General features: G+C 39.4%; 2 protein-coding genes across 2 annotated transcripts; both read left to right on the forward strand.

The window, feature by feature from the left end:
* Positions 1 to 311: 311 nt before the first annotated feature.
* Positions 312 to 6,107, forward strand: ankrd33aa (ankyrin repeat domain 33Aa). Its single transcript, XM_044352174.1, has 5 exons — positions 312 to 434; positions 2,169 to 2,482; positions 2,606 to 2,735; positions 2,819 to 2,959; positions 3,721 to 6,107. The coding sequence occupies exons 2-5, from the start codon at positions 2,225 to 2,227 to the stop codon at positions 4,521 to 4,523; spliced, it is 1,332 nt and encodes a 443-aa protein (XP_044208109.1). The 5' UTR covers positions 312 to 434; positions 2,169 to 2,224; the 3' UTR covers positions 4,524 to 6,107.
* Positions 6,108 to 8,996: 2,889 nt separating this feature from the next.
* acvrl1 (activin A receptor like type 1) lies at positions 8,997 to 23,260 on the forward strand. The gene is made up of 10 exons (XM_044352072.1): positions 8,997 to 9,661; positions 16,998 to 17,069; positions 18,964 to 19,200; positions 19,573 to 19,778; positions 19,870 to 19,969; positions 20,055 to 20,201; positions 20,338 to 20,613; positions 20,790 to 20,987; positions 21,811 to 21,941; positions 22,182 to 23,260. The coding sequence occupies exons 2-10, from the start codon at positions 17,000 to 17,002 to the stop codon at positions 22,326 to 22,328; spliced, it is 1,512 nt and encodes a 503-aa protein (XP_044208007.1). The 5' UTR covers positions 8,997 to 9,661; positions 16,998 to 16,999; the 3' UTR covers positions 22,329 to 23,260.
* The last annotated feature ends 427 nt before the right edge of the window (positions 23,261 to 23,687 follow it).

Raw genomic sequence — 23,687 nt, forward strand, 5'->3', positions numbered from 1 at the left:
CAAGAACTGTGGATGAACAGATTTTGGGAGAGCTGTGGAGACAAGTGACAGAGAGGAGAAAGAGAGCAGACTAACTCCACAGACAGTAAGGGGAGCAAGGTTGGCTGCTGTCTGTTTCTTTCTCTTAATCCTTAAATCTTCTGTAATCAGGATGAGAGGGAGAGAGCATGTTGCCTGACTTAGGACAGCAGAGTCTATGTTGGGACCTGGATGGATTGCTGGCTGATGAGGCAACCTAACTGGCCAGTAGCAGAGATGGAGGGAGGGGGCAGCGTAGAGCTGGAGTCAGTTTGGGAAACTTAAACTTAACCAGTTGCTACCAAGCGCCAACAGGAAGAGTGGAAATCTAATACACCAAGATGCTTTAACCAACCAAGAGTGAGTTCATAAAGACAGAAAAAGGAGAAGACTATCCATGGATGGATTGTTTTAGGGTGAGACTTTGACTGTTATTTGACTGTTTGACTGCTATTACTATTTGTTATGTTTTTCCATGTTTTTGTATAAATGGTTACATATCTTTTACATCTATACACCACACAGTTCAGAGGGACAGCAGAGATAGTTCATATTTGGCATTTAGAAGAAGGAGCTTGAGCAGATTGAAAGTTGTTGCTCAGCAGGAAGTGCAGGCCACAATGCTAAAGTGGGAGCTTTCTATGTTTGTGCAGAGGAAGGAAAGAAAGAGAAAGGTTTGTGTGATAGTAACATTCATTCTTCTGCTCGACACAATACTGAAATAGAAACATATGTTTGCAGGATTAAAGGAGTTGAGTGGTTCTATCTGGCATTTAACGAGAGCTTATCCTAAAGATGCTATTACTCTAATAACTTAGTATTAACATATAATTGTTAGCAGGTGCAAAGCTAATTCTGTGCAAACAATTATCATTGTAAATTCTGTTGTGGATATGGTGTAGTGATGTATGCAGGGCCAAGGCAGCTTGCAAACTAAAACCCTCAAATCCTCACTGGAAGGGCCTGGCAGTATTTTCCAAATTCACTTTATCGCTGATACACAAACACACATTTAAGCAATCAAGCTTTTTATATATTTCTCACTCTCATCTGGAGCTCCTTCAAAACAAGAAGTCTAGCCTATCTTTTGTCTGAGTTTTGAGAAACAGCAGCATCACTGGTTTCAAAATGTACTTCGTTGAAACATAAAATTTGTATGAATGTTTTTTGAATAGTTGATTGAAAATAGTGGTAGTTGAGAATAATTTTTGATTTAAGCCAGAAAACCACTGGACATCCAAGTGCACTTGGATGTCACACGGTTAAGACACCATGACAGATGCTGTCACTAGTCTGGCCTCCCATTGCTTCTGGCACCATATGGCCTTTTGCAGCCCAGTACACTCCTCCTACTATGCCTTCATTCACATTACTTTCACAGACTGAGCTTCTGCACAAGTACAATGTTTAATGACCATTTACTGTACCTTTTATATATTCGTACATATTCACAGATCTTGCACATTTATATACATTTTGTGGGCTTCAATTACCTTAAATATGCTGAAATTATTTGTTTAATCTTAGAGTCATAGTAACTACCCCTCCTCTGTTCTATAATGGGCTGAGCCAGTGAACAAACATGGGTAAAAAAGCATGTTATACAGACAGCCTCTTATAAATCAAAGACTTACGGATCAGCAACTCTGACAGGAGGGCTAAAGTGAGGTGAAGCTCCTCATCCTCTTTAGGCATGGTGCCTCAAAGACAAGCCCTATAAGGTCACCAGATCTATTTAAAATGCTTATTTCAAAGGGTGCCAGTGTTGTGTTGTTAGTGTTGCAGTCACATTTGAGCTAGTGTAAGATGCTTATGTTGGGGAGACGAAATTATACACATTCCTGAATAAGATGAGACTAAACAAAATGCAGTTGGATAAGAACACATTTTGTTATTGGCACCTAAAATGATGCATGTAATATGTCAGCAGTCTTTGTTAAGGGGCCATCGGAGCTATTCTCCTAACACTGCAACAAGTTTTACACCCAAAACATGACAATGCGGTTATCTAAATTGAAAATGAGCTCATTCAGTCTGAACTCAGAGGTTGTGTAAGGTTGTCATATGGTTGGAAAGACGAGGAGGGGATCTAAAACATGAAAATTATATTTTTGTTCATGACAATAACACTTAATATTTTTCTGTTTAAGATGTGGGTGGTGTGCAGCAAACCAGACAACCAGGTGTGATCCCAGGGGTCCCACCCATGGCCACTGCAAACGATGACCCCGACCTGGGCGAGGGCCCATCCGAGGACTCGGACATCCTTCTGGATGAATGTGACTCAGAGAGTTTGTTTTCTGATGACTCAGTGTTTCCCGAATATGAAAGGGATGACGAGGACAAAGAGCCTTCTAAAACACTGTATGAGGCCTGTGCTAAGAATGATCCCACATCCCTGCGTAGGATCATGGCAAGAGGAATCACTAAAGAAGAGGCCATGGAGCTGGACATCAACGGCAAAGTAAGTTACATTTCATATTCTTTTTTATCGCACAAGTCAAGAAATGTATATTTCTGTGACAAAGCCCAAAATGAATGTAAATTACAACAAAAGTCAATTTATTTCTTCCTTGTTTTCTGTCAGAATGGACTGATGCTGGCTGTGAGCAAAGGATTCGTAGATATTGTCACCATACTGCACACATGTCCACTAATAGACATAAACCACCAAGACAATGATGGCAACACTGCTCTCATGATTGCTGCACAGGCAGGTAGGTATGAAGACGGCACAAAACTACATCCAGCCTTAATTAAATCAAATCATATTAACACATCATCACTTGTTTCAATCCAGGCTTCATCACCATTCTAAACTATATCCTTAACTACTACTCTGGTGTGGACACTGAGGTCAAGGATCCTCGTGGCTTCACAGCCCTCATCAAGGCAGGCCTGCAGGGCCGAGAAGAGTGTGTGTCGGCCCTACTAATGCATGGTAAGTTTATGGGACATTACACCTCATAAACTCTGAAGTATTTCCTAATTCAGATAGGAGGAGCATCACTTATTTGGAGACTGATGCAGACCCTCACCCATGGTACATATCAAATGATTTAGGAGAAGTTAGGATGCTAGGATGATAATTACTGTGTACAATTCATGAACACATATAGGGAAAGATGTACCATAAATTACATATAAATGTTCTATCCATGTGATACACAAGCTAAACCCAGACACTTGATCCGTGAGCTAATCTAGGATTAGTCCTAATAAACCGAACACAGACACATTTAGGATAGTGCTGTAAAAATTCCACACACTTTTTATTCAACTTCAATTATGTCCAAACCAGACTGATAACATTAATCTTCAATCTGGTCTGATTTACAGGCAAACATGAGCCATGTGTGGTACATATGCCTTGTCTTCCTACAATAATGGGCTAAACTGACTGATTACAGCCAGAGTTTTACAGCAGATCTGCGAGATTCTGGCCTGATTTGGTATATTTTTTTCACCTAACTGCAATCTATATCATATTTTACTATATTGTGAGATAGCCTGATTCGTTTCTGTCAGTGTCATGCTACACACCTATTCAATGAGTTGTGCTCCAAAAGTGACCACATGGGGGGGTCATTTTACTAAGTTGAAGAAGCAATTGATTTCCTCATATCCCTCAACATCTAACCAATAATAACTTGTTTCTTTGTTTTCTCTGCTTTCTATTTCTCCTCCGCTTTCCGTGTGCAGGTGCAAATATGAATGCAAGGGACCTGGTCCAAAGGAGAGGCCTAAGGGACTGGGTCCTTAGGACAGGAAGGTTTGAGACTCTGGTCAGACTACGCCGCCTGCAGGCTCAGCCTATAGCTGAGCAGTTCTGTGAAAGCTACATTCCTGATTGGCCTGACTTGGAGCAACTGGTAGCGAAGGCCACTGCCTCCAAAACAGCTAGTCAGAAGTTGAGACAGTGCTTAAAAGACAGACTTACTATCAACTTCCCTCGGGACCCCCAAGAAAATGGAGTCATGGACCATATGGTGCGGATGACCACAGGCATCCACAGCCCCCTGATAGCCACCGGTTGCCGTCCACTCTGTCCTACCAGCCCTCCAGAGATTGGCAAGCGACGGTTTGCAGTTCCTGAACTACTTGAAAAGCACAGCAGCAAGGAGCTGGAGGAGAGCACAGTGTCCCACAGTAACGGCTCCATCACCTCAGCTTCTCCCACTGCTGTGTCAGCCAAATCCATATCTCTGACCTCCTACTACGAGGCAGAGCGCAGGGAAAACCTGCTGAGAGCCTTCCTTCCCCGCAGCCTGGCACACAGGAACAGCATCTTCCCCTCTGGTGTTCCTAAGATTGAAGTGACAAAATCTAGGGAGCCCACTCCAAAGAAAGAGAAAAAGAAGAAAAACCAAAAGGGCTACCTGGAGCCTCCTGTCTGGAAGTACAAGGCGGCCAGGGAGGAGAAAAAGAGAGAGAAGCAAAAAGAAAAAGAAAACGAGGAAGAGAAAAAAAATAAGGAGTCGAAAGGTTCATCAAGCAAAAAATGAGGCATTATTCTCTTTTCCACAGAGGATTTCACTGTAATAATGTCATCATGAGGGATGAGCATGTGATTACAGTGACCCTAAGGCCAGTTTAACAGAAGAAAAAGGAACTGAAAAAGTTTGTAAGTGTGCTATTGGCAAAGAAAACCCAACAACACCCATAGATGGATTTGAACTTTGGCTTGGAGTGAATTTGCAAAACTGGAGTGACTTGAATTTACTACATATGGTGTATTTTTCAGCATCTCTGGAAAGCTGAAAATTATTTTAAACAACCCTCCATTGGTTTTGGGAATATATTGTGACATAGACATTTCTGACATAAGTCTGTAATTCAACTCCTAATTGGTGGATTAGTAGATAAAGTCTCATGGGGATGCAAAGTTACACTAAACATGGACACCTGTCATTATATTATTTTTTTTAAACACTGTACACTTATGAAGATTTTACCAAGCTGTGTATTGTGAACGGTTTCCAAGTAGAGTGCCATCATGGTATTTAATGCAAAATAACCAAAACAATAGAATAATCTATTGTGGCTGCTTTTTACAAGGCCACACACTTAAGTTTCACAGGCAACTAAGGTTGTCATACCTTTTTTCTTTTTCCTCTCTGCAATGGGACTAATGCCAACCCATCAAACCAATTGTTACAGAAATTGGTACATTGTAGTCTAAGAAACAGAGGCACAGTTGTGTCATAACAATCCCTCTTGCACCACCATCAGTCAAAGGTAAAGTGATATATTTGACTTGATTTGCTGATCACTAATGTGGCTCCAACCTCATCATCTTTAATATTTTCAACTATACACAAACCCTTTTGACCCAAAGAATAAAGGCTGTTTGATAAAGTTTTTTATCAAACACTCTTTCTTTTGCCTCTTCTTCCTCTAGGAAGGTTATCCACTGTATGTAACATGTAGCATCTACCAGATGCCTTTATTATGTCTTTTTGACAGAATTTTCATACTCCAAACTTTGTGAAAAATGAACTAAAAGCTGTCTGCAACACTTTGTCTGATCATGAGATAGCCTGCTCTTACAAGTCTCCGGTCAGCCGGTGCTTACACCATCACAACAATTGCTGCTAACAATATTTTTCATAGAAATCAACAGCAGACCTCACATCTGCGTTCTGAATTACATACACACAGAAAAGAATCTATTTGTACATAATGTTACTCAGGAAATTTGTGTTAATAATATGATGGGCATACATTAAATATCTATCTATCTATCTATCTATCTATCTATCTATCTATTGATCTATCTATCTATCTATCTATCAAGGCATCTATTGGGACACTTTAAAATATTCTGTTTATAGATCAACTTGGTAAATTGTAAAATTATGTATAAATGAAAAACTAATAACTCATACACTTGTAACCACATTGCATATTTGTGTTATCTGAAAAAATGTTCTATTTAGATAATGTTCATATGAAACATTTGAGGATCATTCCTGCGGGGTTTTTTTTAAGTGAAAGTGACTCAGAAAGTTCAGGTCTTCTACCTCAGTGAGACAGATGAAAACTTGTATTTGTATTCAAGCTTGGAATAAATTTACTGACCTTTGCAAGTGAGTTTGTTTTTCTTCCATGTAACCAAAAGTACCATTAGTGTATTTGAAGTGGTTACATAAAACATTTTGGTGATGTGCAGTTACTGAAATAGAAAAAGATGTTAAAGTTACCTCCTCGACACTGCTCATATAGAATAAAGTTGCTTTGAGCTTCTAAAGGAAGCCTATAATGTGCACTCTAGAGTGGCATGGGATGGCTTTTGAACCTTGGTCTGTAATCTTTTAATCTAATGTGCGGCATCATTATATAATAGTTAGCTTTTATGGGTAGCTACTTTGATTTTTTTTTTTTTGTTACTGTTTTTAATTTCCTGGGTTTCATGCTAACATTTGAAGTTTCCTGTCTCAACAAAAAGCACAAGTACACAAACAGAGAGATCAGTCTTGTTTAAGTGGTCATTTTAAGTATTAAACATCACATATAACATTATATTTTTAGTGTTTAGTGTCACTTCCTCCTCACAGAGGGAACTTGCTGACTCGAGGTCAGCTCTAAAATAAATACCTCTCGAAAGTTCAATGAAAGAACACATTAGACCGCAACCATGAGACTGTGAACACATATTCACAAACAGATGTAGCACAATTGTACAGTTTTTGACCTCTGAGAATATCACTGGGAAGTGTGAATGTGACTTAAGTCAAAACTACATGAGGGCCATAGCTAAAATATTGGCTTTCAGTAGTATTAAAGAAAAGTAAAATAAGCCTCCTCTTTATCAAGAATTTGCTTATGAATAACTCACAGTACAATGTCTGTTGGAGCAATATCACAGTTCCTCTCCTCTAGTAGATTGTACAACAAATGAAGGCTTTTCTAGAAAGACCTTCAGGGAATAGGGCAGGGTGGCTCTTTGACTCACAGAGATTAGTTGGAGAGAAACATACGTAAATGCTGATTGAAAAAAAGAACAACAATTTGCTCTCTTTTCTACATGACAGCTGATGTGAGAGCTTCCAGCTGTGTCTGCAGCCGTAAGCCAAAAAACTGAGAGATTACAGAGTCTGAGAACAAGGAGGGGAATTTATATTACAGACATGAAGACATCTCTCTTAGGCTCTGCTGAATGAAGTGTTTTTCACATAGTGCCGTCTCTCTGGCATCTAAGAGACAGCTCTGTAATAGCTATTGAGAAACATCTCAACTGCCACAATACCACCATTGTTACAAAAGATGGGCATTTGAGCACCATTGTCCGCCATCCGAAATTTGAGAGGACACGTAAGCATTACAATACTCACCAAATACGTTAGCCGTACAGATCAGCAGGATAGTGTTGTCTCTTCATAGAATGATGAATCTTGAAGTTCGCCTACACTCAAAACTGTGCTTATTTCACGCGGATGTTTGAACCTCACTGTGCAGAATGTCATATGTGCAGAGTTTGACAAGACAGGGCTGTTTTCACATTTATTTACTGAAGCTGGTGGAGTTTAAGACGTGTACATGTGAGCATGATTTTATGACCTCATAATTAAACCACTCATGGTCCAATATGCAACTTAGAGAGGTGTGATGTGTAAACTTGGAACCTCCAGTCCAACACTAAGAATGGACTTTTCGTTGAAGTAGGGGACTTTTTTATTGTTACTTCACTTAGATGACCTTCACTGTGCAGAATGATGTATGTACAGAGTTTGACACTAGAAAACTGTTGCTATGCATCACCTTAAATCTGTGAACCCACAAGCATCACAGTTTGGAGCCAATCATGGTCCAGTATGCAACTTACACAAATGTAAGGCCAGCAGTTAAACCTATTGACCCTCCTATTGTGTTAGGGTCAAATTTGACCCGTTTTCAAGTTTCAATGTGTGAAAAATACTTTAAATTTTTTCTAATCAAAACAAGGCTTCATTACATCCTCAACAATGGCCTTCTGAATACAATAAAACACATTTCGATCTTTTTTTTTAATGCCTATATATTCAAAAAAAATTACATCTGTTGAGTCATGGGTCAAATTTGACCTGGTAGTATTATTCATGCACAGAAAAACATAGTAAATGTTGCCAAACCATCATGAATAACAAAAATTACAACAAAACAAATAGTAATGAAATCCTATAAAAATAGTATAATAATATCGTGTAATAATATTAAAATTATGTTTCATGCCAAGAAAGCATATTGACTTGAATTCAATTGTCGAGTGGCACACAGCAAATATGATTCCAAGCACACACACCCCTCTCTCCTTTACTCACACTCAATACACACACACACACACACACACACACACACACACACACACACACATATCTCCTGTCCACCAGCTATATATGGATATATCTGTATAGAAATATATAGGCTGCGGCTTTCTTACACTTAACTCTTTAACCCTAATCCTACCAAATGGGATAACACAGAGACCCCAGAGGTATATTTTATTTTATTTGATCTCAAAGGTGCTATATTCTATCATTCCAATTTTTCAATCAGTTTGTTCCTAATGACTTCATATCATTGTTTCCTGTTTCTGTTTTTAGTGTTTTTTTGACCCCGGTCAAAAGCACCCAATTCTGCCTATGCAGTTTTAATATATGGAACTATTTATTGAGTTCATTTTTGTTATTAATTACATATGTAACTAATAATGTTTTGAAAAGAAATAAGTTAACATTTTGCTATGATGGACAGTAGTTTATTCTTGGGGTCCCCAGGGACCCCAGTCAGTAGTCTTTGTATGTTAAATATGTTTGTAGGATGAGGGTTAAGATCATCCCTTTTGCTGAAATGATAAAACCTTCACTGGGCTGCAGTGAGAACTTATAAAAAAATATGGTTTGTGGTTACATAAATTAGCCTATAAAATGTCATTGTATCCTAGTTGGGTCTTTGAAGCACATTCCTGTCAGTGTGCAGACACCAGCACACAGGGGAAAGAGGAAAATGAGAGGTTTCGCAAAGCAACAGGAAAACCGCAATGAGAACACATTCCAGGCAGAGCAGACCCTGTACGGGACAATGAGGGGTGGGACAAAACTGTAAACTATTTAAAATCTGCAATCTTGCCTTCAGATCACGAACACAGACAACAACAAAAGAAAGGTCTTTACTTGGTGGCACAGAGCTTACGGTGAGGCGACACTTGTGAAGTTGTCACAGCGGAGGTTTGTCGGTGGTTTATCAGCGCAGATTTGGACCGAGATGAGATAGACTCGCCCTGCCAGGACATAGCCGCCTTTTTTATTTTCTACGTCTTTCACTTCTTCTTTATAACTAACTTGTTATCACCTGAACGGTTTCAGCTTTTATTTATTTTGGAGCAGAAAGCGAGCGGACGAACTTTCTTTCCTAGAAACGTCGTTTTGTCGTCTTCAAAGCAGGAAACGATGTGAGCTCTCTTTGGATGAAACATCTGCAACTGAGCCGTTTAAACGAAAACTAAAGCGATTTAAATCCCTCTGGAAATGGAGCCAGCTGTATGTTAAACGTATCTTGTACTTTTTGACATACTTTGGTCACGGAGGAGACACTTGAAGCTGACTTTGATATGGGAGACGAGCGGCGCTTACATCTGTCACGTTGAACGGCGAACAGAAAACAGGTAATGGCGTAAAACATTGTTTTCTCTATCTGTAGGTGTTGTATACGCTGCACTGTGATTGTTATAGCCTATAGCTTATGATGTGAACTGTAGCTAACACTGAACTTCAAGTCACCTTTGGCAGCGCCACACATCACTCCACGTGTTTCCAGATGTGAACCAACAGCTGTCAAGAAGTGGTCCACCTGGACTAAAGACAAATTAACATTTAACATGATTTTTAACGTATATGACACTCTTTTCATTATAATACCAACTTGAAGGTGGAGTTTTATGTAGCTTTTGCCCCATTTGTTCCTTACTGTCCCATCTTCAACAGTAAACTGCTTCTTAAATGTGAAAACATCAGTAATAATCATATCATATAGCATATAATCATACACTGATTAAACCTGTGTACTTGTACTCATGTGATATGTTTAATTCAGGACTTTCACTTGCAAGTATCTTTAGACATCTCTCTTCTTTTTTTTACATCTTGCACCACTTGCCTGTACTTTATGTGCTAAGATTCATATCTCAAAAACATGTTGAGGTGAAAAGTTCAGACCTCTTGAAATTTGCAGAAATGACATATTTGCTGCATAAGTGGGCCTATATCTTAAAACATATATATAATCATAGATGTGTACGTCTCCTCCTTGCACATTTTTATCTATACCTCACACATACACACACACACACACACACACACACACACACACACACACACACATAGCCTTTGTGTGTATAGGGCATGACATCCATGACATCAGGTCACACTCATACTGGGGTTTTTTTGGAAGCAAAGACCAGTTTATGTGTATTTATGTGTAGGTCTAAGGTCTACATGGCAGACAAATCAAATAAAGTGACAGTCGAGATCTGTCCTTTTCTTTCCCAGACACGCATTCATTGTAGTTATGCATGTGAGAGATTGCATGCAGCAACTGAGGTATAAAGCCTGCCAAGCCTAGCTTTGTCTGTGAAATGAAGATACAATCAGTCATTCCATTCTGTCGCTGTAACTAGCAGACGGTCGCAATCACTGGATTACAGATTTAAGGGTTTTTCCACATAAAATACACACGCAGCACACAAACATTCTAAATGCTCGGCTAAGTCATTAAAAAAGGGACTGAATGTGATGTTGTCTACCATTAAGCCACATGATAGAAGCTTCTGCAGTGTCACTGCTTAAAGTTGCCTTCCAGAGATAGAGTTATAGGGTTTTTTGGTGCGATGAGGCCCAGTGGAGGGGCTGTTGGAGGAGGCTGCTGTGCTATGCCATGCCCCCACCATCCACCACCATAACCATACAGTCATCCAGATGGAATGAGAGATCTGCCTCCCCGAGTCAAAGCTGTGTAGATGAGAGGAAGAGATGACAATGGATCTTTTCCCCTTGGGTCAAGCGGGTGTAGCATTAGACAGAAGGGAGACAAACAGGAGAGAGGAAGTGTGCTGGAATCTTAAGTCAGGCTGCCTACGATGAAGGACATGATTACGGCTCTCTCCTATGTCAGAACCCTGTGGATGATAAAAAATGATAGCTAGAGAAATGAGACGCAGTTGTGCCGCCTCCACTGAGAATAAATTCATTCTGTGGGGTGGAGTTGTGTTTATGCTTTTCCTCCTCTGGACCCACAGATTAACTGACACTGACATGTAGGCTGCATAATACAGGAAGTGCTCTTTGCTGTTTAGTGAAATATGGCTTGTGGTTTCAGTAAGTGAGAGTTGAATGCTGAGTTGGGTTCTCATCGTTTGAGCTGGAGCTCCAGAGCTTAACCAGATAGAAGGGAAGTCTAAAGATACACTCTAAAAAAAAAGAGAATACACTGACTCAACTTAAGAAAAATAAGGTAATAAATTTGCATTTGTCTTTTTAAGTAATTCAAATGCAGCCATTATTGAGTAAATCCCATGAGACTTTTATAGTTAGAGTAATTCAATTAGTTTGTACAACCAACATGATTTGTTTTGTCCTCTAAAAGCTTAATTAAGTTGAACCAACTTAATTTCAATTAAAAAGTTTTGGTGATATTAAGTGGTCAACTTGCTTCATTTAAGCTATTCTAACGTCTTTATTTTACATCCATTCTACTCAGAAATGCCCAGGTACATTGTTACCTTCATTGTTTTGAGTATTGAGTATTATTATTTCACTTGCAAGCTTTTACCAGGAAGTTGCTCTTAAACAAGATAAACAACAACAACAACAACATATTCATATGATTAATGTGGATTTTGGAGGACTGAATCCAAGGCTTCACTCTCTGCACATGTTAAAGAATAGAATAGAAAAATAACACTATACACTATGTGGAAAGGAATACATCAATTTAGTGTTGCTGGTGTTGGCAAAAACACAGCAGATGGCTACATAAATTCTCCCTGAGGAATATAGAAGCATGTTTTCCACGTTACTTTGTAAATACATATCTGTTTTACTTCCAAAAAGAACACAGAAAACATCAGAAATGGATTTGAACAACATACATATTGCCAGTTCATTGGGTCCACCAAGCAAAAACTAATGCAGTTAACAGTCTTGCAATGAATTCTACCTTCATGAGAGTTAATCATATTCAGTTTTTGTTGAGACAGCTTTAGGGAGGTTTTGATTCAACTGTATTGTCATTTTGAGGCTGTATAGATTATTTGTGCTTGTTGTAAAACTGTATCACATCATACTGATGTGCTTCTGTTTAGTCCACCCCATTTAGTTCAGTGAAGGAGGACTAAATATTTATAACACCTCAGCAAATACAAATAGAACACACACAATGGCAATATTAGTGTATTTTTTATCAATTAATCAAGTTTATTTGTCGCATGTAATCATGTAAGGTACGATCACAGTGAAATGTGATCCCGTCTGTTCCTTCGATATGCGCATTAAGAAGAGTTTAAATAGAATAAGTAGTAGTGATAAATATGTGTGTATGATTGGAGGGGGGGCAGTCTTAAGTAGTGACCTTATTATGTGCTAATGTTAAGTAGTGTGATTAAAATAACTAGCTTATTACTTAACTAAGCCTCTTCCTATGGCGTTTCTACAACATGATGTCGACTGCCGCCTGCGTTTGCAGATTGCACTCGGACACAGAATGTTCTTTAGCTGTGGCTCAATTATCCAACTTTAACCTCACACAAAAATAACTCTAGGGTTTAAACATCAACATGCATCAATTTCAAACTGAAACATGTGTAGTAACCTACATTTGTTACAGATTTATGCAGTTGTTATGCAGCTGTTGCTGACCAAACCTCCATCAACCCAATGGCAACTTTAAATTAGGAAAACAGTGTTACAACTAACGTTACACAAGTTCAGTGTCAACATCATGCGGCTGCCAGTGTAAAACAAAACATAAAAAAAGACTATTTGGAAGAAACTAGCTAGCTAAAAGTCTATCAACTTTACAATTGCTGAATAAGCTGAGGACAAGCTGTAATTTCAATTTCAGTGTTGTGTAAAAATGATTTCTTGCACTGTGCTGATACAGTTGGTAGCTGTTATGAATAAAACAAAGCAAAAATAGTTACTCACTTAGCTTTAAATTATATTCTATGCAAACTCCCATTTATCCTTCCTTTCTATTGGGGCAGCAAAACAAGTCAAGGCAAATTCAGCCTTGTAGCCTTTTGCTTTTAATGGATGCTCACTAGATACAAGTTGCACTGACTTAATACTTTTCTATTGTTAAGTGAGGGCAAACATGTTTATTCAAAATCAATTTATTACTAAGTGAAGACAGTCTTCTTTATATTCATTTTGACCAACTTCTTAAAATAAGTTATCAACTGACTAAAACATGTATTTGTAACAAACTTAATTTTTTATTCTGAAAAAGTTGTTGATTTTAGGTGTTACTCACTAACCCCATGAATCATTTTTTTAGCATGTCAGATCTTTTTTCAGATTTCTCATGAAAAATGGAAATGATCTGATCTAGCCGAAATTGCACATATGATTTGAAACCTTGATAAATGTTGGAAACTCCCCTGAGGACACTCTCACGTTCAAGACAGATGGCTCTTAAAAGAAATTCATATAAAGAAAACAGGTAAACCATGATTGGAAATTAAAGAAAAGTTTTTTTTTTATGACACCAATTGTATCCAATTACAACATGTCAAAAATCTTCAGTGATTTTTGACATGTTGTAATGTGGTGACTTATTGTGGTTTGAACTAAAATATATGTAGCTAAATGCATCACACCTAAAAGAGGATATCCGCAGTTTTGTGCTGACGTGCAAGTTCCGCTGCCAGATGTGGGCAGTTCAAGGGATGCAGTATTTGTTGTGAAAGAGATGTTAAGTATTATTTATTATTATTATTATTATTTATAGTATTATTTTATCAGAGCACTTGATGATAAAGCAGGCAGTGATGCTTACTTACAGCAAGCATTGACTAACCTGTCTTGGGTGGAAATAAGCTCATTTTAGAAATCATACTTTAAGACCATGCTACAAGCTATTATATATTTTTTTTGACATTTATGACAGTGATCATACTTATTACTTAAGGTTGAGTCTGAATTTATTCATTAAAGCTAAACAGGTTAAACATAATGCATGTTTCATTAAGCATTAATAGAACTAAGTAATCAGAAGTATAACCTTCTCAGGACAAAAGAACCTTTTGAGGAAGAAAAGTGAAGTGATACGAGGAGAGGACTGGATTTGAGTTTCATTAAATTCAGTATTCTTCATTATTCTTAAATTCATAAATTGTGGTGACAGACTGTCCATCAGGTGTAATTTCTTTCCCCTAAAGCATACTAGAGATGTAAATCAGTGGTTTAACAGTGACTGTTTGCTTCACGAGTCAGTAATTGGCAATTTCAATTCCTATTCTTATTTGATTAGATTTGTAAATTAGGTTTTGCTTCAGTAACAAATTGCCAAAACTGTATACCCATTGCATTCAAATGTGCAGTAATGTGACTCAGACTTTCCTTATTCATTAAGCTGCAAAACAACCAGGCAAGTACTTGTGGTACCTTGCAGTAGAAACCATCTTGTGGTCAGGGGCGAGCCTCTATAGAAACTGTCTCACCGACTTAATTCACACTTGTTCATGGGCCATTAGGCACACATCATAGCATTGTTCATCTAACTGCACACTTTTGCGATTTACTATAAATGCCCCCCACCTCAGATTTCACAGAACAGACCTCAAGCACTGCATATACTACACAGATTGAGTAGTAAAAGAACCCACAAACATGCGCAGGTCACGTCTCTCTCACATATCAACCACATATCAGACAACAGCTTTTACTAAAGACATGCTTGTTAGATGGTAGTAATATTGCTTGTATTGCTCTTAATCATGACTGTGGCCTTGGAACTGGAGTTGATCCTCGGGCACTGTGTTGTAGCTGCCCACTCTTAAATAGTCAAGTCAAATGCAGAACAAGAATTGCCACACAGGAATTAATAAAATGTAACTTCATATTTGAAAAAAAAAGACATTTAAAACAATAAAAAAGAATAGTGAAGAAGTAACTTAAAGGTTGTCAGGACTGATGGTTGTTTGTGTTATTGTATGCTGCTTTCTTTTTTAGTCAGACAGTTAAAAGCATGGAGAAATCTTCTAGTTTATGTAATAAATTGTAATTTATTAGTTTATGTAATTCCTTAGTGACAAACAAAGGGACAGTGGGATTACAAAAGGCAACTGTAATGAAATCATGAAGAAAAGAGTCTAAGAGTCTTGTGCCCAGCATGTGAACAAAAATCAAGAGGCTTGTAGGCACAGTTTGCTTTAAAAAAACACGTTTACCCATTTAGGTCTACTTCATATTTAGCAGAGTGTATAGCCCTGTTTCCAGGTTCCAGGTACTTTGGAACCAGAGGAACAAATCTCAGGAGCTAAACTTGGATCTAAAAGTCCCTGTTGTGCAATCCTGTTTCCGTTTCCATGGCATCTGAGGAACCAGGTAGACCCATGAGGAATTAAAAAATGACGGCAGATGTTCTTTGTGTTTACTGCTGTATGAGCTAGATGTAAGGAATGAATGAAAGGGAGAAATGCAAAGAGCGTCTGTCCTCACAGTAAATCATCTGTGATGGTTATTTATTTCTGCTTTAGAACATAGAGACATGAAACAATCAGAAAACAACATTTTATTTCTCTCATTCACTGGCTTTGATCTCGCTACTGTCGCTCCCCCTCTTCATTCGCTCTCGAACTTGCTCGACCACCACCACGCTGTCTCTCTCTCTCTTTTTTCTCGCTCTTTTTTAAAACAAGTCAGGAAGCCGACAACAAAGCCTAACTTTACCTTTAATGTTAAAAAAATGAAGAGAAAAGTCTTCTACTCATTCTAATATCGATACTAGAGTACTTTCTTGTTTTATGAATGAAGTGGTTCATAAGTTGAAACAGTCAGGGTGTCTGTATTTGACCAATCAGCGACGGTTGTCCCTGCAAAGCCCACCCCCAAAGTTCCTGTATTTTTAGAAAGTACTTTCGGGAAGGACTTTCTGGGGATAAAACAATCTCCCTGGAACTCATTTAGACCCCAGTTCATCCGGTGGAAACGCAGGTAGGGGAACTGAGTTCCTCAAAAGGTTCTTAGTCCCTGGGGAAAGTTCCTGCCGTGGAAATGCTCCTTATGTAAACAACATAGGCTCTGTTACAGTTGATATTTTTTACTGTGTTTTGTGCTCTTTTTGTTTACAGTTGTTCTTTACTACAATTTATTCACTTTTTATTGATATTTTAGTTAAATAAATCACGTCAACCTGAGTGTCAAGTTACAGACTAGTGTGCTTCAGCTGTGAGAAAGGCTGAGTCGTGTATGACGGCCCTCCTGTTTGCGTGACCCTCTGCAGTGCAGCCCTAAACAATGAGTAGACTGAGTCTCGCCGGCTAGTCGGGTGGGGCCACTCAATGGCAGGAAGCATAGCCATCAATATTTATTTTGCAAGCAGGGTAGTCGAGGAGTCGACAGGCCTGGAGCCTGGGTAGCACAGCGCCACACACAGTCTCAACACACATACACAAACACTCTGGAGTGCTGTTACAGCCTCCTTCCCCTTAAGCCCCTTTTTCCCATCCAGAGCAATTACAACACAGGCAGACAGGCTGGGCCCTCGGACTGTTGTTTTTGACCTCATAGCTTCCTCTGCCAAAGAGTCCGGGCTGTAGCCACTGCTCGACTCTTCATATACACTGCTATTAAGTTACAGTCTGTAAATTTCAATCACATAGCAGTTGAAATGTCATGAAATCTCTGGTTTCTCATTATAACAGGGCCTAATAAAGAGACAGTCTATATTACCATCATTTTGTTATATTAACTGTTATTAATTACTTTTTTCTTGTTTCACAGAGATGGGAAGCTCTGCTCTGCTCACAGTGGTGCTAGCTGGGGCATTTCTGTGGATCTCTGCTATCCATGCAGGTGAGTTAGTGGTCAGATGTAGAAAATGTCCACTGTTGTAACAAGCATTCACTCTGCTCCACTCAATTACAGCTCCATTAAAGGATACTTTTGATAATGATGCCACATAACTCACTGAGAATGCAGCTTTTAGTACTTTGTTTTTGTTCTCCAGCTCACACATAGACTCTAGAGTTCAGTCTCACGGTTCTCACCAACCCTCTCATATAAAACAAAGAGCTGATACCAGCAAACAAGCTCAGACAAGCAAAGCACGGGCTACCTGCCTGGCATGAGAGGGCAGAGTGGCTGGTGAAGACAGTCAGGTATCAACTCAGGAATTGGTGAACCAAACCAGAGCTCAAAAGGCTCATAAATATTAGACTTACTTTGTCAGATGGCCTGAAAAAGAATGCTCGTGTTGCTCCATCTTTCTGCCTCCTAGTGGTCAGTTTTGAACATATTAACTTTATAGCCACAGTGAAACGGAAATTAGAGTGTCTTTAGCCTCTATACTGTTACGTATTTCCCAGTGAAATGGAATATGTGTGGGGTGTACAGTTACAAGAGGGATTTAAATCAAATCTTCAGATGGGATTGGACTGCTAAAAAGGGGCTTAGCGAATATAGCGTGATAGTTAGCTTCCACAGACATACCTCCCTCGCCTCTTGTTAGATTAGGAAGATGATGAGGGGGAAATGAACAAATTAGACCCCAACTACATTCTTTTGGAGATGAAAACAAAGTTTTTGCTTACTGATATAACGCACACTTCCCTTTATAATGCTGCTCTGCTAGCTACTATCACAAGTAGTCAAGTGCAGTTTTATTTTGATTAGATGGATTTTTACACCTCTGAGTTCAAGATGAGTCATCAAACATTTATAAATGTTTTACAGGAAGAGAAAAGACAGGGATTTTGATATAATTTCTTAATATAAATGTATATATATATGTGTGTGTGTGTGTGTGTGTTTGGCATATAACAAGAGATACATAAACAATTGACACAGGGACACAGGATTAGAACTATGAAAATGTTTTATTTAATTTGCTGTGTCTTTAAGCATTGTTTCAGTATTTTGGGGGAGGGGTTTTCCCTTTTCCACTCATTTGTGGCTTAGATGTTCATTCTGCAAGTGTCTGCAGAGTTATGTTTCAGCCAGGAGTTTTTACATGAGAATGCCTTTGCTGCAAGTATTTGTGCTTTTCAATGCATACACACTATATGCATTTAAACTTTTATGCTGGTGAGTTCAAGCTTTAGCAACTGACCTGGCCATTATTTGCTACAGTCATATTTGGCATGAATTACCTCAATCATATGTCAGTGAAAAAAAGAAAAACATAAGTACCATAATGCAGAGGCAAATTTGGGAGGATTTAGGATATAAAAACAACCCCCTAATCACCATGAACATCCCAGTTTACCTTGATTTAGTCATTCCTCCTCTTTTTCTCAGACTTTTCATTTCCTGTTGTTCTGTTTTTCTGTTGTTCTGTTTTTCTGTCACTCTGATTCAGGTAGACCACGGACTGTATCATTTCAAAACCAAAAGTACCTCTCCTGGTTAACCACAAGCCTTGCACATCTATGTGACATCTTGTGGCTGCCAGGAAATGTAGATACATACGTATCTCTTTCTATTACCACTAGAGTTTCCCCTTGAGGAAGCCAAGGTCTCTTTACAAGTACAGCTTATCACTTTCTAATCTTATTCTTCATGTTTGGCCTTGCTTGTCTCTTAGTTTTCCCAGAACATTCATCTTTGGCAGGTTTCTCAATTTATTATTCACTTATACAACCGTGTAATGCACATGCATTTGTGCACATATGCACAAATGTTCCTGTGAGCAAACACGTGCATTTGCCTGTTTGTCTGCACTGTCTGTGTATATTTCCTTCTGCTTCAGACTCCGAAGATGATGGGAAGCTGCTGTGTGCGTGCGAGAATAAAAAAGGCACATGTGTGAACGAAACCTGCAGAGGAGACCGCTGCTTTTACACTTGGGTGAAAGGCAAGGAGGAGAAGGGTTGTTTCCCTGAGGCAAACTACCGGGAGCAATGCTACACCTCCTTTGAGCGCTTCTATGTCCACTGCTGCAAAAAGGACCTGTGCAACGCCTATGCCACACCACCTCCGGGTATTGGTCAGTACCCAAAGCCATTGCTTTCCAACATTTGAACAGCACATTCATGTAACCTGAAGAACCAGTGTGGTATTGATCTTCCTGGTTTGGCATCAATGTTCTCACAGGCTCTGCTTTGTACTGATGGGATTCAAAGCTTCCCTCTACATAGTAACTGCTTCCCCCTTGTGGTCAGGTTGAGTAAATGAATACTGAGTGGCTTTCCCAGTTTAGACTGATGACACACTGAATGTTACGTTACCTGTATGTTTACCTTCAATCAAAATAGAATACCAAATTATAAACTTCTCTTGATAATGTTGTGAAGTGTTCTCCACTGGTTTCGCAAACTCAAATATGTGTGTGTGCCTGATTGCTTATGTGTGTAACCAGATGGAGTATCGACAGCAATGCCCCCAGAACTCCCAGGTCCAGAGCTGTGGATCACCGTGGCCTTGCTACTGTTAATCATGGTTGCCAGTGTGTGTGGCCTGTTGGTGTTCCTGCGCTTCCGACGTGCCCACTGTCGACTGAGAAATGTTGAGGACCATGACGTCACCATGCTTAAAGTCCCCAGTGGAGATGACCCCACATACGGCGTAAGATTTGATGTTGACAGAATACTATCAAAAGATGTTCTAGTTTTCCAGTTGTCATATATGGATTATCTCTTTTCATCTCTTTCTCCAGGATATCTTTGATGAGTTTTGTACATCAGGGAGTGGGACAGGGCTGCCCTATCTGGTCCAAAGGACTATGGCCAGACAGATCTCACTTGTCGAGTGTGTCGGTCAGTCTCCTTCCTCACCACTGCTGCTCCACTCTGTCTTTTCTCTGTGCTTTCCAGTTGTGTAATTGTGTCACTCTGTTCTCAGGTAAAGGCAGGTATGGGGAGGTGTGGAGAGGAACTTGGATGGGGGAGAGTGTGGCTGTCAAGATCTTCTCCTCTAGGGACGAGCAGTCCTGGTTCAGAGAGACAGAGATCTACAATACTGTGCAGCTGCGACATGACAACATACTGGGTACGGCAGCAGATTTAATTTCAAAAGACATTATTCCTGTGATGTGCTTCCTGTGAAGGGAAAGGTGCAGTAGCACTTCAAAAGGCATCAGCCAAAAGACAGACATTGAAATAGCCATCTTCTCTTCCGGCTTTAGGTTTCATAGCCTCTGACATGACATCCAAGAATTCCAGCACCCAGCTGTGGCTCGTCACCCACTTTCATGAGCTGGGTTCACTCTACGACTTCTTGCAGTACAGCAGCTTGGAGCCTGAAAGCTGCCTGAGGATGTGTCTGTCTGTGGCCTGTGGTCTGGTCCACCTCCACACTGAGATTGTCAGCTCCCAGGGCAAGCCAGCTATCGCCCACCGGGACCTGAAAAGTCGAAACATCCTGGTAAAGCGGAACGGACAGTGCTGCATCGCTGACCTTGGTGAGGGTTGAGTCGAAGCGAGGAAAGCACATCACACCTTCTAACTGTGTCTGTTTCCAACTTGCACTGATTATTTCACTCAATATCATGAGAAAAAACAGTAGTCAGCTATATTGAAGTTGGGAATGTGCTGCAAATTAAAAGGTTGTGTCTGTGCTTTGTGCCTTCTCTTTTAGGTTTGGCTGTGATACACTCTCAGTCCAATGACTACCTCGATGTGGGCAACAATCCTCGTGTGGGGACCAAGCGCTACATGGCCCCTGAGGTGCTGGATGAGAGTATACGTACGGACGTCTTTGAGTCCTACAAGCAAACTGACATCTGGGCCCTGGGTCTGGTTTTCTGGGAAATTTCACGCAGGACCATTGTCAATGGTAACTTGAGGCAACAGCAGATTCGATTTTTGTCCCTTTGTAGATTTTAGTTGGTGTAGTAATTTTTACCTACTCAATTTTCAGGAGGAAAATGTTATTCAATGAATCTGTTATAAGTTGATGTGTTACCCATTCACTCAAATGCATCATGTTGAAAATGTGTTTTCTCTGTCATGTCTGTCTGGCTCTGGTAGAGTATACATAAGAGGCAGTTTGTCCCATGTCTCTCAGCACTCCAGTGTTTTCCTAGTCTGTGTCTGTCTCTACTATCCTCTCTCATGATTAGCACTGCAGTAATTATAAACAGTCTTATCTGGTGTCAGCACTCGCTTGTACATAGTCCAGATGCCCTCACACACAATTTGTAGATGGACGCGCACACACAGGCACACATGAACAAACACACTTAGTGTAAATGGATGCACATACACATCCATAACTTTGTGTGTGTGCTATTTGGGTGCACACACATACACACACTCAACAGGCCTTGCAGATCTTCATCATAGTGTAGTCGCCAGGGAATTGATATCTTTCCTGCTCTCTTGTTTAGTCAAACATACTTTACAAAACTCCCACTATAGTCTATCTCAAGGAGTGTGCTATTTCAGGCCTTGTATGAAGAGAAATTTATGTACTGAAAATTTCTGAGATAAAAGAGGTTCAACAGTCTATTCATTAAGTTGATAATGAGTTGGGTTTTTTTTACAATGCACCCTAAGTCTTACAACCTGTGTTGTAATAGTTTGGTAATTATTTTTCTGCTCAACTGAAGAAACAGCACAGCTGAATCTTTTTAAAAATCTCTGTTGTGTTGTTTTAGGGATTGTGGAAGAGTACCGTCCTCCCTTCTTTGACATGGTGCCCTCAGATCCCAGCTTTGAGGAAATGAAGAAGGTGGTGTGTGTGGACCAGCAGAGGCCCAGCTTGCACAACAGGCTTCATTCCCATCCGGTAGGCCATCTGATACATGCACACACACACACACACACAAGTGCAATTATTTTCACTTCTCCTCACCTTTGGCACTCACATATTCTCAAATTCCCACACTTATACCTAACAAGACATGTGCTCACACAGGTAAACCTTGTGCACATACAGTCAACATAGTAATACTGCTTTAACAGAAACATTACAAAACACTAACTGTGATGGACAAGTGGTATTTTACATTTGTCACTGTGTGTCCAGATCCTGTCGGCCATTGTGAAGATCATGAAGGAGTGCTGGTTCCAGAATGCGCCAGCCCGCCTCACAGCGCTGCGGGTGAAGAAGACGCTTTCCAAACTGGACCACGACAGCGACTTCAGCATCGAGAAACTCAAACGGGACATCTAGACCAGAGCACCAGAATGAAACAGGGCCACAAGATTGAAACAGCTTGAAGGGATTTTGCACCACATTCCAACAGCATTGGGTGCATATCATTAGCATATTTTGAACTAATGACTCACACAGTCACTGCATTATATTAAAACCATATGACTTTGAACAGTAGTGTCTAGACTGTCCTGCACCCAAGGCTATTTTCTTTGTTAGCCCAATTTTCATCTCCCATATTTCGGGTGCCTTAAACCAAGAGGCCCCTAAAAGAAAACCAATGAGATCAAATATTTCTTTTCAACTGCAAAAAACTTAGATCAGACGATAGAGTGATGATCACAGAACAATTCATAGGCTGTTTTTCGACACACACAGGATTTTATTCATCATTCTGTAAACATAGCGTGATTACTCATCGTCTTGGATGAGAGGAAGTACAACATAGTTTTGTTTTTGTCATACTGGAGTTTCTCTGAAATAAAATTGCACTTGCGGGTTTTCCCATAATTACCAACACCACAGAAAAGAGAACAGAAAGAGCCTGGTTGTCCTTCACTATAACTACAGGAAACATGTAAGTAATAACATGCTCATAACAAAGCACATTACCTGTTTAACTTTTATAAAAATGAGCATTTATCATCCGCACATAGACGCAATGAGCTATTTAGTTGTACATATTTTAACTGTGGCCGTTGTCTTATATCACCATTGGGTTTGTTGTAAATATTTAACCTATTTCAAAAGGGGGTATTATTTTCTATTATTCAGCAAAGAGACACATTATATTATTCATTTTTATGACACAACTTTTTTACAAAATATTTTTCTACATTTCTCTAGGCCTAAAATGTACCATCACCATCCCTATGAATTCACAACAGTTAAAAAGTAAATAACTGACATGTAATATTGTATATGTTGAATAAAGGATTGTATTTTTCAAATGTTGGGGCTGTATATTCTGATTTGTAGCAGATATGAATGCAATCCTCTCATTGGCCAGTAGAGGTCATCAGATTATAGACAGTGATACATGTTGTTTACAGTATAGTGCAGCTCACCTCGACAGGTTTACAGCTTAATCTGTTTTGATAGATAATTGCCTGCTGTACGTATTTCCTCATATCTAAATAACCATGAAGTCCTTTGTTAATTGCATGAAATTCACCATATTCATTAAGATCAGCATTTTTTCTCTCAGTCACACTCACCTTACAGTGAGATGCTCAAGTTAAAATATAAATGCAATTATGTAAGACAAACCTGACTGAATGGGGACTTAACATGAATAAACATGTAAAAAAAACAAAAGGTTTATTTATTTTTGCTGCTTTTTCTGCTCAGTAGTTAAAGTTTTAATGTTAATATAAT

This window comes from Thunnus albacares, chromosome 5 (assembly GCF_914725855.1).
Source record: "Thunnus albacares chromosome 5, fThuAlb1.1, whole genome shotgun sequence".
Classification (NCBI taxonomy): domain Eukaryota; kingdom Metazoa; phylum Chordata; class Actinopteri; order Scombriformes; family Scombridae; genus Thunnus; species Thunnus albacares.

Coding starts and splice junctions, on each gene's coding strand:
- ankrd33aa (XM_044352174.1), top strand. CDS start 2,225: ATGGCCACTGCAAACGATGACCCCGACCTGGGCGAGGGCCCATCCGAG. Junction 2,736..2,818: donor CATGATTGCTGCACAGGCAG/GTAGGTATGAAG, acceptor GTTTCAATCCAG/GCTTCATCACCATTCTAAAC. Junction 2,960..3,720: donor GTCGGCCCTACTAATGCATG/GTAAGTTTATGG, acceptor TTCCGTGTGCAG/GTGCAAATATGAATGCAAGG.
- acvrl1 (XM_044352072.1), top strand. CDS start 17,000: ATGGGAAGCTCTGCTCTGCTCACAGTGGTGCTAGCTGGGGCATTTCTG. Junction 17,070..18,963: donor GATCTCTGCTATCCATGCAG/GTGAGTTAGTGG, acceptor CTTCTGCTTCAG/ACTCCGAAGATGATGGGAAG. Junction 20,614..20,789: donor GTGCTGCATCGCTGACCTTG/GTGAGGGTTGAG, acceptor CTTCTCTTTTAG/GTTTGGCTGTGATACACTCT.